The sequence below is a fragment of the Pteropus medius genome, unplaced genomic scaffold (genome assembly GCF_902729225.1).
Source record: "Pteropus medius unplaced genomic scaffold, Ma_sr-lr_union100, whole genome shotgun sequence".
NCBI lineage: Eukaryota > Metazoa > Chordata > Mammalia > Chiroptera > Pteropodidae > Pteropus > Pteropus medius.
The window spans coordinates 15,672,902-15,687,767 of NW_024349799.1; the positions used below are offsets into that span (position 1 = coordinate 15,672,902).

The 14,866-nt window shown below is 49.7% G+C and overlaps 1 protein-coding gene across 5 annotated transcripts in view; it reads right to left on the reverse strand.

Moving 5' to 3' along the window:
* The window catches only part of SMG6 (SMG6 nonsense mediated mRNA decay factor), a 194,371-nt gene that overhangs the window by 2,086 nt on the left and 177,419 nt on the right, over positions 1 to 14,866 (reverse strand). For all 5 annotated transcript variants that reach the window (XM_039886322.1, XM_039886324.1, XM_039886323.1 and 2 more), the window contains 3 exons: positions 6,415 to 6,568; positions 3,114 to 3,325; positions 2,721 to 2,802 (listed from right to left, as the gene is read on the reverse strand). In XM_039886322.1, the coding sequence (XP_039742256.1) occupies positions 2,721 to 2,802; positions 3,114 to 3,325; positions 6,415 to 6,568 (448 nt within the window). The remainder of the gene's footprint in view (positions 1 to 2,720; positions 2,803 to 3,113; positions 3,326 to 6,414; positions 6,569 to 14,866) is intronic.

Here is a 14,866-nt window from a genome sequence, read left to right on the forward strand (position 1 = left end):
ACTGCATGGCTGGTCCTGGGCTCATAATACTCCTCTTACCACATATCTTCTCCCTCCAAGGCCAGCAGGTCGATGCTTTAGGTATTAAGAGGTAGAAAATGAAAGAATACAGAGCAGCTACCAGATGTGAGAAGTGGGGTTAGCTCAAGGGATCTGAGGGGATAAGGGCAAAGTCCTTGGCAGAGCCATACCAAGGTGGTCCTGAGGCTATAGCCAAATGATTTCCTCTACTAAATAAAAGTAATCCATGGAGAACAGCTCTAACAGCACAGAAGAGGAAAGAGGAAAGGTAAAGTTAGACTCATCCTCCCAGTTCTCTCCCTTCATGTGTCTCTGCCTTGTTCCAGGTGGTAGTTCTGTGTATGCTTCCAGATGTCTTTATGCACATTTACGAGTATATACACTTTTTTTTAACCCCTACAACATTACAGTCATACTAGCCACACTTACTTTAGACTTTAAACTGAGACCAAGCACTCACACAAGTGATATCCTGACCCCTGGTAAAGCCCCTCAGGTGACAAGTCAGCTCCTCAGTCTCAGGCTGAGAATTTCCTGACGGTGGTCTGGCAGACAGCGAGGCACAGGGAATGTCCTTTGGGGCTTACTGACAGGGTGCTGGCTGGGCTGGGGGACTGCAAATGTCCATGTCGGATCTGAGCAGTTTCAGGCTTGCAAGCTACAGGCAGGGAGGCTGAGAACTGGCTGTCAGCCTTGGGAGGAGTTTGAGGGAAGAGAAAGGGAGAGGCTTGTGGAGTTGATGGTGGTGAGAGAAGGGGAAAGGTAGAGGAAGGTGTGACTGGGAGGTGAGGGGCTGTGGTGGGCAGAGGAGAGGAAGGTGGCCATGGATAAAGGGGTGCTCTGAGATTGCTACTCAATTGCCTGGGCCTGGCTCCTCTGGAGTGTGTGAGTTTACAGTGGGGTGGTGTCATGTAGTATTGTGTGGGCTCCCAGCTGGCTACCTTGGTCTGTCCACAGCCCTGCCATTCCTACCCCGGGACTCAGACCAAGAGAGCCCCAGGCTTTAGGTCAGCCAACCAAGGCCCGACACTGCTGGCAGGGGTCTGCAGGGGTTTCTGTGGATACTTTGAGACATTTTTAACAATAAACATCCTCTGTTTTGATACTGGTAACTTCACTTTGTTAGAAACCAGAGACTGTCATCTTGTCAGGCCCCATCCGCCATAATCCACATGATTTTAAAATTCAACATCGTTTACACATAAACATTTGGTGACAGTTTCTCTGTGAATCTGACAAGTTAATCTGCTAAGAATTCACACTGACAAATGGGGTTTGATTACACCAGCCGTTGCTGATGTAATTCTGATAGGGGCGGTCCCCAGGATGGCAATGGGTTCCTGTAGGCTGTTTGGGGTAAAGCGGGGGTGGGGTGGGGAGACTAGTAGGGCCAAAGCCAAAATGTGTCTCTGCTAAGAAAGAAACAGCTCTGAGGCTGGGTGGGGCCACAGCAGTATCTGAACCATACTTCCCAACAAGGCCATCGGCACCCTTGCCTACCTCTCCCCTTGGAAGGTGCCCCTCGGAAGCTGCCTGGGAGCAGAGCCCAACCTCCTCTTGTTTGGCTCAGCCAGGACTCCTTTTTACCACTTGAATGCTCCAGATCTGGCCCTAAGGGACAGTACAAGCAAGCCACATGGCAGGACCTGTGTGAAGAGCAGCAGTTGTGGACTCATTACTAGCCCCTAGTACAGAGAGTGAAGCAGGAGTGACGGGCTGCCAGGGAGCAGGTGGGAGGAGCAACAAGGGAGAAGAAAATCCCCAGACCAGCCTGGAAGCCAGGGCTAGGAAAATGAGCTGAGGAAATGGGTGACAATGACTAAAAGAAAATGACAGACTACATATATGTAGACATAAACCAAATGGTGAGAATTATCAGCTCTGCAGACAACGCTGAGCTAGGTCCTAGGAATTCTTTCCAAAAGAAGAAATGTGAGACTCTTGGGAGCCAGAAGCAGAAAACACCTGAGCCTTACTGACTGAGGGGCTGTGCAGGAAAGTTCCGGTTGAGTGAGGTGCTGAAGTACCTGGAAGAGAGCTCCAGGGCGGGCCTGTGGCCCAAAGATGGGATTCTGCTCACTAAAAAGGTCTTAAAAACTGGGCTGAGGGTTCAGTCCTTAAGCTCTCACTTGCCTCTAATACCATCCAGCCTGCAAAGTGCTACAGCTCATAACCATAGGAACAGGAAGAAAAGACCCACTGCTTGCTGGGGAAGTACCTTCGCCCCTAGCCTGATACAGGGTAAATATCAAGGATGAACTAAGAAGGTGAGTATGGCCCAGAATAGGGAGGTGGGCCCCAGGGACCACTTGGGACTGTCCTCTCAGAGCTGTAGGCTGGGCTCAGGAGACCATGGCCAGAATAAGCTACACTGAATCATAAAGACATTCTTGCTGTCAGAGAACTCACTGAGGACCCAAGAAAGGAAATGGACGTACGCCGAGTGGGGAAGCTCACTGCCTGGAGCCTAGCTTCCTGGGCTAGGCCCATCCCTAGTTGGCTCAGGGTCCACTTGACATTCTTTGGGAGTAGGGGAGCTTTGACAGGGGAATCTGACTTTCAGGAGGGCAGGAAACTAGGCTGGCCTCAGGCCTGCATCAGGCTTGATCCCCTAAGTCCTCAAATTTCCTTAAGGCTGAGGATGGTAGGACAAGATAAGGCCAGGGATGGATGATCTTGAGGCAGAGGCAAAGTTGTACCTTTGTTGGTGGGCATGAAGTCCTTAGCCTTGTCTTTGCAGTAGTGGAGGCAGCAGGAGAGGATCAGGTCATCGTTGTTACCCTAGAGGAAGACAGTGTGAGAGGTGCTACTGGGCAAGAGGGGGCACCATGCGGAGGAGGCACAGGTATACTCTGTTTCTGGGGTCTTGGGCAGGGTTACATCCCAGAGTCCCTCCATACACAATCTGGCCCTGCTTGGTCAAGTCTGGCTGTGTTAAGAGTGATCTATGGGACAGGGAACTTCCACTCCTGGGCCTTGATGGTGGCAGCTCACCTTCAGCTCTCCAGGCTGAGTGACCTTCCTTTGGGCCCTCCCTCCTGGAGACCCTGTTCTGAAGGCTGGCTGTGGGTACTTTCTGCTGGGGGTCTCACCAGCTGGCCAGTGATGTCCTCACTGCGGAAGGCGATGGATTCAAGTTCGTTGCCACGGCTGGTCAGGGCTCGTAGACAAGTGTCCCGACTCTCGAATCTCCGCTCAAGGAACTCGATGGACTTTCGGGCCTTTTCCTGTACCACACGGGCATAGCCCCCAGCCCGGTGGTCTGTCTCCTGCCCCTTGGCCAGGCCATCCAGCTCATTGATCACTGATGAGACACAGTCCCATAAGGTATCAGTCTCAGCAATCAGCAATTATGTCTTTACCCGAGGCCTTGCTTTTCCAGCCAGCCCTTTACCAGACCACAGAATTCATCCTGCCCTACAAGAGTCTTCCAGTGAAAGTAGGGGACCTTAGGGGGCAAGAAGTACCCCAGACTTTTCGTAATGTTCTCTCTTCTTTCTGCCTCTTCCTCCAGGCCCTGTCTTCCTCCTGGGAGGAACTTACAGGGATTTTTCTGGAGCTGCTGTATTAAGAGGAAGAAACCTGGCCCCTCTAGCACATTCCTTAGTTATAGGATCAAACTGAAAGGGTCCCTCAGGAAAGGCAAGGGTATGTAGCAGCTGAAGGGAAAGAGGCACTCTGCCTTATCCACTTGGGCCCCCAACCACAGCAGTCCAAGATGGGCAAAGTTCTACATCCCATACCCTGGCAGAGGGCAGAGAGGTCACCAAGTGGGAAGTAGCAGTCACAGTCTCACTTGCAAGAGCCCTGGTATTCCCTAAAACCATGTCCTTGGCACATCTACCTCTTATGATACTGCGTGCGTGTGTGCGTCGCGTGCGTGCGTGTGTGTGTGTGTGTGTGTGTGTGTAGTGTGTATTGTTATTGTATGCCTGCCTGTCTGCCTGCCTATGTGTCTGGGACATGGCTTCATTTCTGGTGAAGATTCTTTCCAAAATTCCAGCCAAAAGCCTGAGGTCAAGTGGGAAATATGCACTCCTTGGGGGCTCCGGGAGAGTTTGGGGTCTGAGGCCTCTCCTCAGTGCAATGATTCATGGCTTGGGGAATCGGCATGAGCATGCTGTTCCATGGTGAGCCTGGCACTCACTGTCTGGGTATTCAGAGACAATTTCTGGAAAGGGCCCATATGGAACGAACGTGTAGCACACACACACACACACACACACACACACAGAACACACAGACACTGAGCCTACCTGAACCACACAGACACACAGACACACAGACACACACACACACGATGCCCATGCTTTCACCAACGTCAGGCTACAGTGTCCACACAATGTATGGTTGAGGTTGGGGAGTAGTGGTGGATGGGTATATGGTACAGCAAACAGAACATCAAACACAAAAAACTGGTATTCCATCCCAAAATCTGCTTTCCTGCTTCCAAACTAAACAGGCTTCAAAGGAGAAGCTTGTTTGTGCTTCTGCACCAGGCGGGGCTTCTCAGTGCTGGGGTCAGGACTAAGGAGCATGGAGCAGGTTAAAGAGCACAAGAAACAAGCAGTGAACGCTGTCCGCTTAACCCTTCATGCTCTGGACACAGGGCAAGAGTCTACTGAGGGAGGCTCACTAAACAGGAGCCCCTGAGAGTCTAAGGCCCTGCCCAAATGAAGAAGGTTCAAAGAGTCTGGCCTAAACTGCTTTAACAGAGTTGTCATTTCCTAACGCCCTTGGGGGTCATCTAATTATTCGGCATGTATCCTCTGGGTTTTCTCATATATTTGCTTCCTCCTCACCAAATCTGGCTTTTTCCACTGAACCATAAGCTCCTCAAGACCAAGAGCTGCAGCTCTACCTTTCACTGGATCCCCCAGGAACAAAGAGACTGTGTACACAGAACAGGTACAATCTGTGCTGGTGACGAAGAATACTACTAGCCTGAGATGGTGTTTGAGGCTCCTTCTAAGTCTTACGAGCCTCCTGAGATGTCAATTCTCTCAGTTATACCATTTCCTGACCATCTAGCAAAAAAGTGACTAATTAACTTTCTTCCCCCTGAAAACATTCTGGGTAGGGAAGCACAGAGAAATTATCTTGAAAGCTGTTCCATCCCAGGGCCCAGGGAGGGGAGAAGGGAAGTCAAACAACTTGATGGTCCTGCTGCTCTGCCTTGGAGAGAAAAGCTGCTTTACTTTTGAAGAACAGAAAATCTTTCTTTATGTCTAAGAGCCTGGGTTTAAGAGGTTCTGGCCAGGCCACATGGGGAGGGGGAAGGAAGACAGGGAGGGTGGAGGCGGGACGAGGGCTGCTTCAGTGCCAACATTCTCAGGTGGTGCTAACGCGTTTCCCACAACCCCCCAGGGTTCTATAGCCTCTGCAGGGGCGGATGTTTCCTGCCCTTTGTTTCCACCCTCATCTGGCACTAAGACACTTGGGACTGGGAGGGAAGGCCCAATGGAACATCTTGGCATGGATGTCAGAGGTGGCTTGGCAGGCAGACTGCCAGTCTGGCTGCTTTTCCAGAGGACAGGGCTCCCGAACTTGCTCCAAGTGGCTGCTGAGAAGGGGACATTAAAACGCCTGGGCTTCTCAATCATCTCCCAGACTCTCTCCCTCTACAGGCTAGCCCTTAGCTGTATTAGCTGATTCAGCTAGATTAGACAGAAGCCCAAAGCCCATCCTGAGGGTGACCTACCTACCACAGAGCTCTAAGAATCAAGGGTACCTAGACAGGTCACTGGAGACAGCTCAGCTGGGCTCCTCTGGCCTAAGGGTGGAAGCAAACTAGCTGGGTCCTGAGATGCTGACCCTGCACCAGCACCAATGACCAGACAGTGGTAAGGGCCCAAGTGGCAGGAATCCACGGGCATGAGCCAAGGGTTTACTCTGGAGGATTTCTGTCAGCCTGGCCTTAGGGTGACATTGGCCAGAAGAATGCTACCTCGAACCAACAGAATGATCATGAAAAGCTACAAGACAATCAGACCAAAGGCATTTAACCACTTCAAAATCCTCCCAGCCTCCCTGCCAGACCACCCAGCAGCATTGCCGTTATCTGCCAGGGCTGAGTGTTTACCAATAACGGGAACCAGCTTTGCTGTTTTACTGCAAGCTTTATAAGGATAAAAACAAGGGCTGGGCTCATGCAGCCTCTGGTTGCTGGGACACAGGAGTCCATTTGCTCAAGCAGTTTAAGCCATGGATCAGCCATAATAATTTGAACTGCTTTGATTATTAAACAATTTTCTTTGCCCCAAACATTCCCTACTTCCCTGCAAATCCTGTCTTACACACACAGCAGGGCTCTGCCTGCTTAGCCCCCCGGCTGGAGACATGTGCATACAGGGGGTTGCTGTGCACGTGCAGGGCTGCTCTGGCCTGACTCACCGATGAGGGGCACCACCAGGATGTACTTCCTGCTCTCCAGCAGCCGTGCCAGACTGGCCAGGTGGTCAATGAAGCCGTTGGTGTCTGGTACAAGGAACAAAGGTCTGATCTCGAGCTCCATCTGCCTCATCTGACTCTGGTCCTCCAGGACAGCCTGCAGGAACACAGAATGGTGAGTGAGCCAGAGAGTGAGCAGGCAAGTGGCTGGGTGAGCCAGGGCCCTGACTCCACAGTGTGTCAGCATCCTGCCCCAAGTCTCTTCCCCCTCCAGAGGAACAACTAGTCCATCAGGCCTGAGGGACAGGCCCAAAGGCTGGACAAAGCACTGCAATAAAAATCAACATAGACCGAATGGCCCAGGGAATAGGGTGTGACTAAAACCCCGCCTAGGACTGAGAAAGGATCTGATGGTATTAAAAATAACAGGTCCTTGAAAGTAAGACCTCGGGCTAAAAATCTACAAGGGTGAGTTAGCATCCTTGGATATGAAAGGGGTTATACGTACATTATCTAGGCAGCAAGCATATAGAGGGATATTTCTCGATCTGGACATTCCACACACACCTACCCACCCACCCACCCACCCCATATCCCTAACAGAATTTGTATTTCAATCTACCTGTGTAGTTAAAAAAAGTTAGACTTAAAGGCTATACAAAAAAGCGATGCTGACAACTAATAATTAATACTGAAGTTTCCTACAGCAGCAAGAGTCCATTGGTGTGATGGATTAGGACCCAATTCTCATGTTTGCAAAGAGCAACACATACACTGATCAAAACCTTCGCCCAAGCCCCACCATCACAGTGTTTTCTCAATTTTAGTCTTTTGTGTTCTTCTTGTACTTCTCTGCCACAACTCTGTGTAATCTATACTATTATTTACTTGATGTTTTTCTTTATATTGACTTTATTTAAGTCAACTAATTTTTTGCTTAGCTTCTTCTTAAGCAATGACATCCATGGTATCAAAGGTTTGACAGTCAAGTCATATGTTTACTAATGCAAGCTAAACTTCCATAACAAAAAAAATCAAAGTGTCTTCTATGCACCACTAAAACTCTATCTCATGTAGCACCAGTGGTCTGTGCACCACACCTTGGAAAGCATACAGCCTGTTAAGTCTAGTGCTTGTTGGGCTTATGGTTGTCCCCATCTTTTAGGGAAGCTCTATGAGCATCTGAGAAAGCCCAATTTTATCCAGTCTGATAGAGCTTTATGTGTGGCAGTGGCTCCGGGTATGCCTGTCACTGCAGAGCAAAGTCACTATTGTGCTGCTTCCTCTTCTGGGGGTCATGGACAAGAAGCGAACTGATTTGCTGGCATCTGCCCATATAGCATGCTCCCAGTGTAGGGAGCTGGAGGGCACTGACATAAACTTTGCAAGGGCCAGGTGAGTAGGTCCCAGGCCTGTCACGCCCTCTCATGGCATTCTACCAACTTGCAGGGACACAGACACAGGCACGGGGCGGGAAAAGTAGATGTGCGTGCCAAGTGAGATGGGGCCCACAGTTCTGGGCCCTGGCCACTAACAGTCAGTGAGGAAGGTGCTCAGGTTTCACTGGCAATGACAGTAAAACTGAAAGGGCATGTCTTTGAATGCTGGGGGTGGCTTCTCTGTGACCTGCTGGGGACCTCTCCCTATGAGTAAGCCACTGCCACTGCCACCACAGCTGGTGGAAGGCACAAGCCACAGGACGCTGGCAAGCATGAGAAATGCAGCGGAGAGGCCTAGTCTGCTGGTCTCCCTATTGCTCTCATCTCATATGGGGAAAATGCTACCACTGCTGGCTACCTTCCCAGGGACTTGGGTCACTGTCCCTCCCCATGGGGCTGCCAACTAGAGCATGACACACATTCCACCAAACTCAGCTTGGGTATTTCAAAAAATTATTTTTTATTGAGATATAATTAACATATAACATTGTATAAAAGAATGGGCATTTTGTAAGAACAGGACATAGTCCCCACTCAGGTTCAGTTAACAGCTACTATTTCTCTTTATACCGAAAAAGAACATCAGCATTCCTGTTCCTCAGTTTCCCAGCTCTCAATGTTCTCTATCCAGCTTTTCCACTGCCAGAAATGTTTTCCTCGTATCAGAGGCCCTCAAACCTCTTTTTGGGTGAGAGGAGTCGGAAGCACTGGCACCAGTGTGGGAGGGACGAGGGGCTGCACACTACATCCATGCCACTGCCACTGGCCCTTCCACACCGTAGTTTTCCTGCCTCCAGCCGGTTATGACTGAGGAAGTGGAACTAGCTGCCACTTTTGACCTTGTGGGAACAAGCTCTTAAGACCTCATACCATCCTACCTCCAGAGCTGACAGCAGGCAGGAGGGCCTTCAAGTCAGGTGGCCAAAGGAGGCCTGGAGCCTACTTGTGTGTTCTGATGACAGGATAGAAGAAAAATCTAGAAGCAGGGTCCAGAGAAACTCTGAGTTCCTTGAGCTCTGGCTCAGAGCCAGAAAGGTGAACAGAGGCCATAGCTTCCTAGGAAGGTGGCAGCCTTGTTGGTTCCCTAGGGGTGGGGTGGGGGTCAAGCTATATGAGGGTAGTCAGAGCTGTGCTGCCATCATCCGGTCCCAGGGACACCCGCAGACAACTTCCCTTAACCTGGCTCTGCCTAGTGAGTCACCATGCAACTGCTTCCTGTTACCAACATGCCCTCACGGAATCTCAGATTAAATGAAGCTGTTCCCTCTTCTCCTGGGGTATCAGTGGGCCTCTGAGGTGGGGGTCACACCTAGGTCATGAGACTGGCCCAGTGCCCTTCAAAAGAATGGCAGACTGAGGAAGGATGGGGAGTCTGCAGGCTCTTTTCTGTGGGTGTCTGTGTTTCCGGCACTCTCTGAGTGGCGCTGTGTGTGTGTGTTTAGCATTTGCCCTCCCAACTTTTCCAGATTTTACCCGTCAGATTCCTGGCAGCTGTGCACGGCGCCTGTGCCGGCCGTCACGTCCCATTCCGATCTCTGGGTCGCACGGTGAGAGAAGGACACAGGATGCGCAGGGAGTGAAAAAGTGATGTCGGTGGGGAGAGTGCCAAGTCCCCACTCACAGCCATGGGACGCTTGGGGAGAAGGGGGAAGCATGCTGCTGTGGAGTTCAGAGGCCGGTAGTGAGATTTATTTTTGTTTGTATGAGTAAAAAGCTGCAGAAGCCTCTGGTGGGGGTGAGGGGGTGCAACTGGAATGCTGTGATTCAGACAGACTGGCCCTGGCCTGGAATCAAGTGTGTTGACCCGGAAAGAGCGTTCCATAGGAACCCTTTTCACTGCAGCTAAGACTGGACCACAGTGGTCTTAGGACATTGAACTGGGAAATCAAGGAAAGCGTGGACACTTTAAATCAGTTCAGTGGCAATATGGACCAAGTTGTCATAAAGTATGGAAGAGAGGAAGAACTTAATTGTTTCTGGAAGGTGCTAAGTAACCAATTATCTCTGAAGTATGGGAGCATCCTTGAGCAAGCTGCTGGGGTACTGAGAAAGAGATAATTCACATCTGAAGAGGAAACTAACAGCTTTGGGTCCCCAGGAGGGGCTCTTTTACAGGTTAAATTCCTTCTTCTAGACAGAGGGGATAATTTGGGGATGCTAACCCACTGAAAATTGAGATACTGATAATTAGAAATAAAAATAATGTATTAGCTCACACAGGAGTTGTGGAACTTGAAGAACCCAGGTCACAAAGCAGAGCTAGATCATGAGAAGGCCTTCTTAGGTCTTCCTTTTGCTCAGGGCTCCACAGGGAGTATGGCTGCTGCTTTCCCTCTACAGGGTGATGGAATCATTTATCCTTGGGCCTCTCTGGCCAGAGCAATGTCTTCATCAGAAATGAGAAGTTTTGTTAACACAGAAAATTTCCATGCTCACTTTGTATGTGAAAGTATCTAGCAAAGTGCCTGATTCACATTATTAGTAACTTAAACATCAGCTCCCTTTCTTCCTGCCCGGCTCCATTTCTCGTCTACTATATATCCAGGAAGGTAAATATCTGGAGAAAACAGGGAGCAGAGCTGGAGATGAGGAGGAGCCAGGCAGAGGATTGTTGATTTCTATTATGAGACTTGTGGTATTCTTGTTGTTTTAACTATGTGGAGATATTTTTTAAAAATGAAGAATGAAGAATGGAAATGAAATAAAAAATAGGAATAGTTGATAAGATAACCACCAACAGCACAGGAAGCAGCTCCTTCTTGAGCCACAGAAACCAAAGGGAGCAGATGCTGCATTTGCTATAGAAGCAGGTAGAGCCACTAACCTTCTCTGGAAGCGATGCGGTTAATCAGCACCTTCATCTGGGTGGCTGCTCATGGGAAATTTTCTGCTTAGGATCCCTTCTCCAGATGTCTAAAGTCAGTACCACGGAGCTTAACATACACTTGCTTTCTTTTTAAAAGTTATAAGTACGATAACTTGCTTGCTACTGATTGTTTTATGAAGACTGATCTTATTTTCAAACTAGACTTTAAGGAGCTCAAAAAGAACTGCCTTTTCTTGTAGTTTCTTTTACAATACTGAGCATAGAGTCTGATACAGGAGCTCAATCAGCTAAATCACAGAATCTCAAGATTGAAGGGCACTTTAAAAATAATCGGATGGACTTTTATTCGATAATTATTGTTCTGAGAATGCCCAAGAAGTGTGCCCTTTCCTGATGGAGAGGGAGTGGCAGGGCTAAGTGGCAAGACACCTCTGAACTTGCTCCAAACAGCAGCCTCAGGGTGTTCCAGCCAACGGGCTGACCATTCTGTAAGAGAACAGGACCCTGTGCATGCTGCTAGAGCGAAGGAGGTGAGAGAGGCTGGAGCAAACCAGAGGCCTAGCGCCATAGTTTGCGGAGAAGCTGGAACAGGCTCTGGAATGGGTTTGAGCGGGGAGGGCGGATGCCTGGCTCCACAGGCTGATGTGCTTTTCTGCCCTGGCGTGAACGTGCCCCTGTCCTGGTAGCATGCTGGCTCCCACTCTGCCTCCGACAGCTAGGAGCCAGGGCTGAGTGTCTGCCTTCCGCTAGCTTCCATACAGGTGTGGGGAGCTCTGTGCGTGCCCCATTGTTCCACAGTGCGCACCTCCCCCCCCACCCCCCCACCCCCCGCAGCTGGGTGGCAGCTTGAATGGGCTGCAGTTATATTTAGAGTGGAACTCCTAGGGCCACCACAAAGGAGTGACTGCATCTTCAGGAGGGTGGGTGGGCGGGAAGGGGACAGGGGAGGAAGCTATTTTCAGAACACATGTCATTGCTGGCTACAGAGTAAGACTGTGGCCATAATGCAGAGGGAAACAATAGCTGTGGCCAGAGGAAGAGCCTGTTATGTTTCAGGTGGGATGTTTGCAACTGCTCAGGAAACCTGACCCCGCCCGACAGCAGCACAAATCACAGTAAAGCCTCATGGAGGCAGAGAGGAGGCGGGGGATTCACAGGACTAGTATGAGGTGCCAAGAGGCCATGCCTCACACCCGGAGGAGGATTTTCAGTGACTGCTTTGCCCTGGGGGCCTGGTTAGGAATGAAACACTTCTGACCAATTTCCCAGACAAACCCTGTACCCTGCTGTGGTCTCTGGACACCTCCCAAGGATGGCAATGGCAATGAAAAGAACTGAGGTGGAAAGCAGCAAGGTGGGCAGAGCCAACCCAATATGAAGACAGCTGTCTCAGGCAACAGGCAAAGCCTAAGCTGAGCCGGAGAGTGTGGCCTCAAAGCCCCGAGTGGGAGGACTTGGTCCCCCAGTATCCAGGGGCCTGCCTAAGAGCCGGGGCTCCAGCTGCACAGGCCTTGAGAGCTGCCCACACCCCTTTTCTGAACTCCAGTCGGCCCCACTCACCAGCCTCTGTGCAACGCCGGAAGCAGGGAAGGACAGGCTGCAGAGGGAGGCCAGGCTTTACCTCCCACAGCCCCACAGATGAGCTTGGGCCCAAGGGTCTAGGTGCGAGCAGGGAAGTAGGGGTGTGGCTACAGCCCCAAATCTTAGTTGGACTTTATAGCCATCATGGGGGCCAGGAGGATTTTTTTCAACCCTATCTTCATATCCCCCTCCCCAAATGTGTGGTTCCTGTTTTGCTGCATCTGTAAAAGGCACTGGGAGCTGGGGACTTGCCTTACACCTCTCAGTTAACACCCCTGGAGACTGATGGAGTTCAGAGCAGTGTAATTTACAGCCCATCTCTCCGATCTTAATTCACTCTATGTTCTTCTCTTCCTTATTGTATTAGTGTGACCCAGGTACCTGCCAACAATAATGGCCTCTCTAGCTAGGAGCCTCTCCCCCACTCCCAGGACAATTTATACCTTTTCCTTGGGATTTTCCCCCCTTAAATTAAACAAAAAGAGGAAAAATAAGAAAAGGTTAACATGGGTTTGGAGCGCTGCAGCCCCGTGGTTCTGGGCAGAGAGCCAATGGCCCGAGGGCACACACATGTGTGTGCTCTCCCAGAAGGGCCTTCACCGGCCCTGTTTTACAGCCACCTCGGCACAGACTCCAGGGTTCACGCATATGGCCAGACAGATGTGTCTGGCTTACGTTCAAGGCTGGAAAATGAAGAATTATGGAAGTGAAGGGCCCCGGGCATTAAAGGGGAAGGGAAAGGGGGAATTTTTCCTCTGCTGAGAAATCCTCCTGTGGCTGTGAGGCTGGAGGAAGAAGGCTGACAGGAGGCAGGGCTGCCAGGAGCAGTTCATGTGGGGCCTATTCTTAAAGGGGCCACAGCAACCCAAGCCATAGCCAATCCACAGTAGGCCTTTGGTGCCTGGACCTGAGCAGCCTGCTCTAAAGGAGGTGATGGGGAAGAACAGGCTTCCAGACAGGCGCTGCCACCAGCACTGGAAGTTAAGTCTCATATAAGACGTCCTATTTGTAATACACTGCTTGTTGATAGAGATGCGAAGCTGAACATGGCACTCTAGACAAGGCCATGTGTCTGTGGCACATGCTCCCACAGCATCTTGTCCTTGCTTTTTGTAATTGTGCTCACTCACACTTCAAATCACTGGCTTTTCCACTCTACTGCACACTCTGGGGCTTTTTTGTTCACTCCTTTGTCCCCTGACTACCAGCATAGAATATGCTTGCCACCACTTACTAAGCTGAGCTGAAGACAGGGTACCTGATTCCAATTCAAGTACAGTGGGAGAACAAGTCCAGAAATAAGTGTAATACAAGATGTGATATAAGTTTCATATACGAAGTATAAATCAGTGCTACGGGAACACTGAGCTGAGAGAGATTAATTTCTCCTGTGGGGAATCAAGGAAGGCTCATTGGGGAGATGAAAGTTTCATCTGGGGATTGGAGGACGAATAGAATTTCAACAGGTAACAGGAAATGTGGAGCAGAAAAAAAGGTACTTTGGTTTTAGGGAATAGCATGAACAAAGATCTGAGAATGGAAAAGGACAGAGCTCATGTAGGGGCAGTGAGCAGAGAGGAAGGGTAGTACTGACCAGGCAGGAGGGCCCTGGTCTGAACAGGCACTTTACAGACACTGTCTTTCTGAGGTATGAGGTAGGTGCTGTTACAACTTTCATTTTATAGATGAGGAAAGCGTCTCAAAGAAGTTAAATAATTTGCCCAATGTCATATAGCTAGTAAGAGATCACGGGGTATGGGAGAAGAGGTTGGGAACACAGTAGAAAGCCTTGAATGCCATAATAAGGAATTAGACTTTATTATGTTATACAAGCAAAGGCACTGAAGATTTGAGCAGGGGAATGGCTTTTTGGAAAGAGAATGATGAAAACATGTAAGATGCATTGGAGGCAGTGAGCCTGCATGTACACTGTATATTGCCCAATTCCAGGAGGTTCCATTCATAGGCTAAAAGGTAAACAACATCTCCCTGGAGTTGTGCAGAGGCCTTGACTGCTATAATCCAAGTCAGTACCTGGACTAGAATAGCAGTAGTGGCAATGGGAATAGAGAAGAGAGAAGGGAATAAATGAGTGAACAGATAGGTCTGATAAAAAACCAGACCTGAGGGGTTGAAAGCCAGTGAGGATTTAAGGCGATGCTTTAGTTGCTACCACCTATTAAGTCACCAAACAAATACCTGCTGAGTGCCAACTCTGTGCATTAAGACTAAGAAGTAACAGAAAGGAAGGAGGAGACCAAGAAAAGAATGGTGGTGAGATAGCCTAGGTCAATACTGAGAGAAGACAAGGGTCCACTTGTGCTAAAGTGAGGCTGGACGAAGGTGGCTCAGGGTCTAAAGCTATGGGGAAGTCAATGATAATGGGAACTGAGACCTGATAAAGACAAGTACTTGGTGACTTCTAACATACAGGTTCTATAATTGCTGGGTTGAGAGTTAAGAAGTGGAGATGGTGAGTGTAGATAGAACTTTTGGGAAGACTGATGGTAAGGAAAAAGGATCCACTGGACAGAAGAAAGACAGTGTGAGGATGAAGCTGATTTGTGGGCCACAACAGAGAGTTACACACAGACCACAGAAGGGCTGA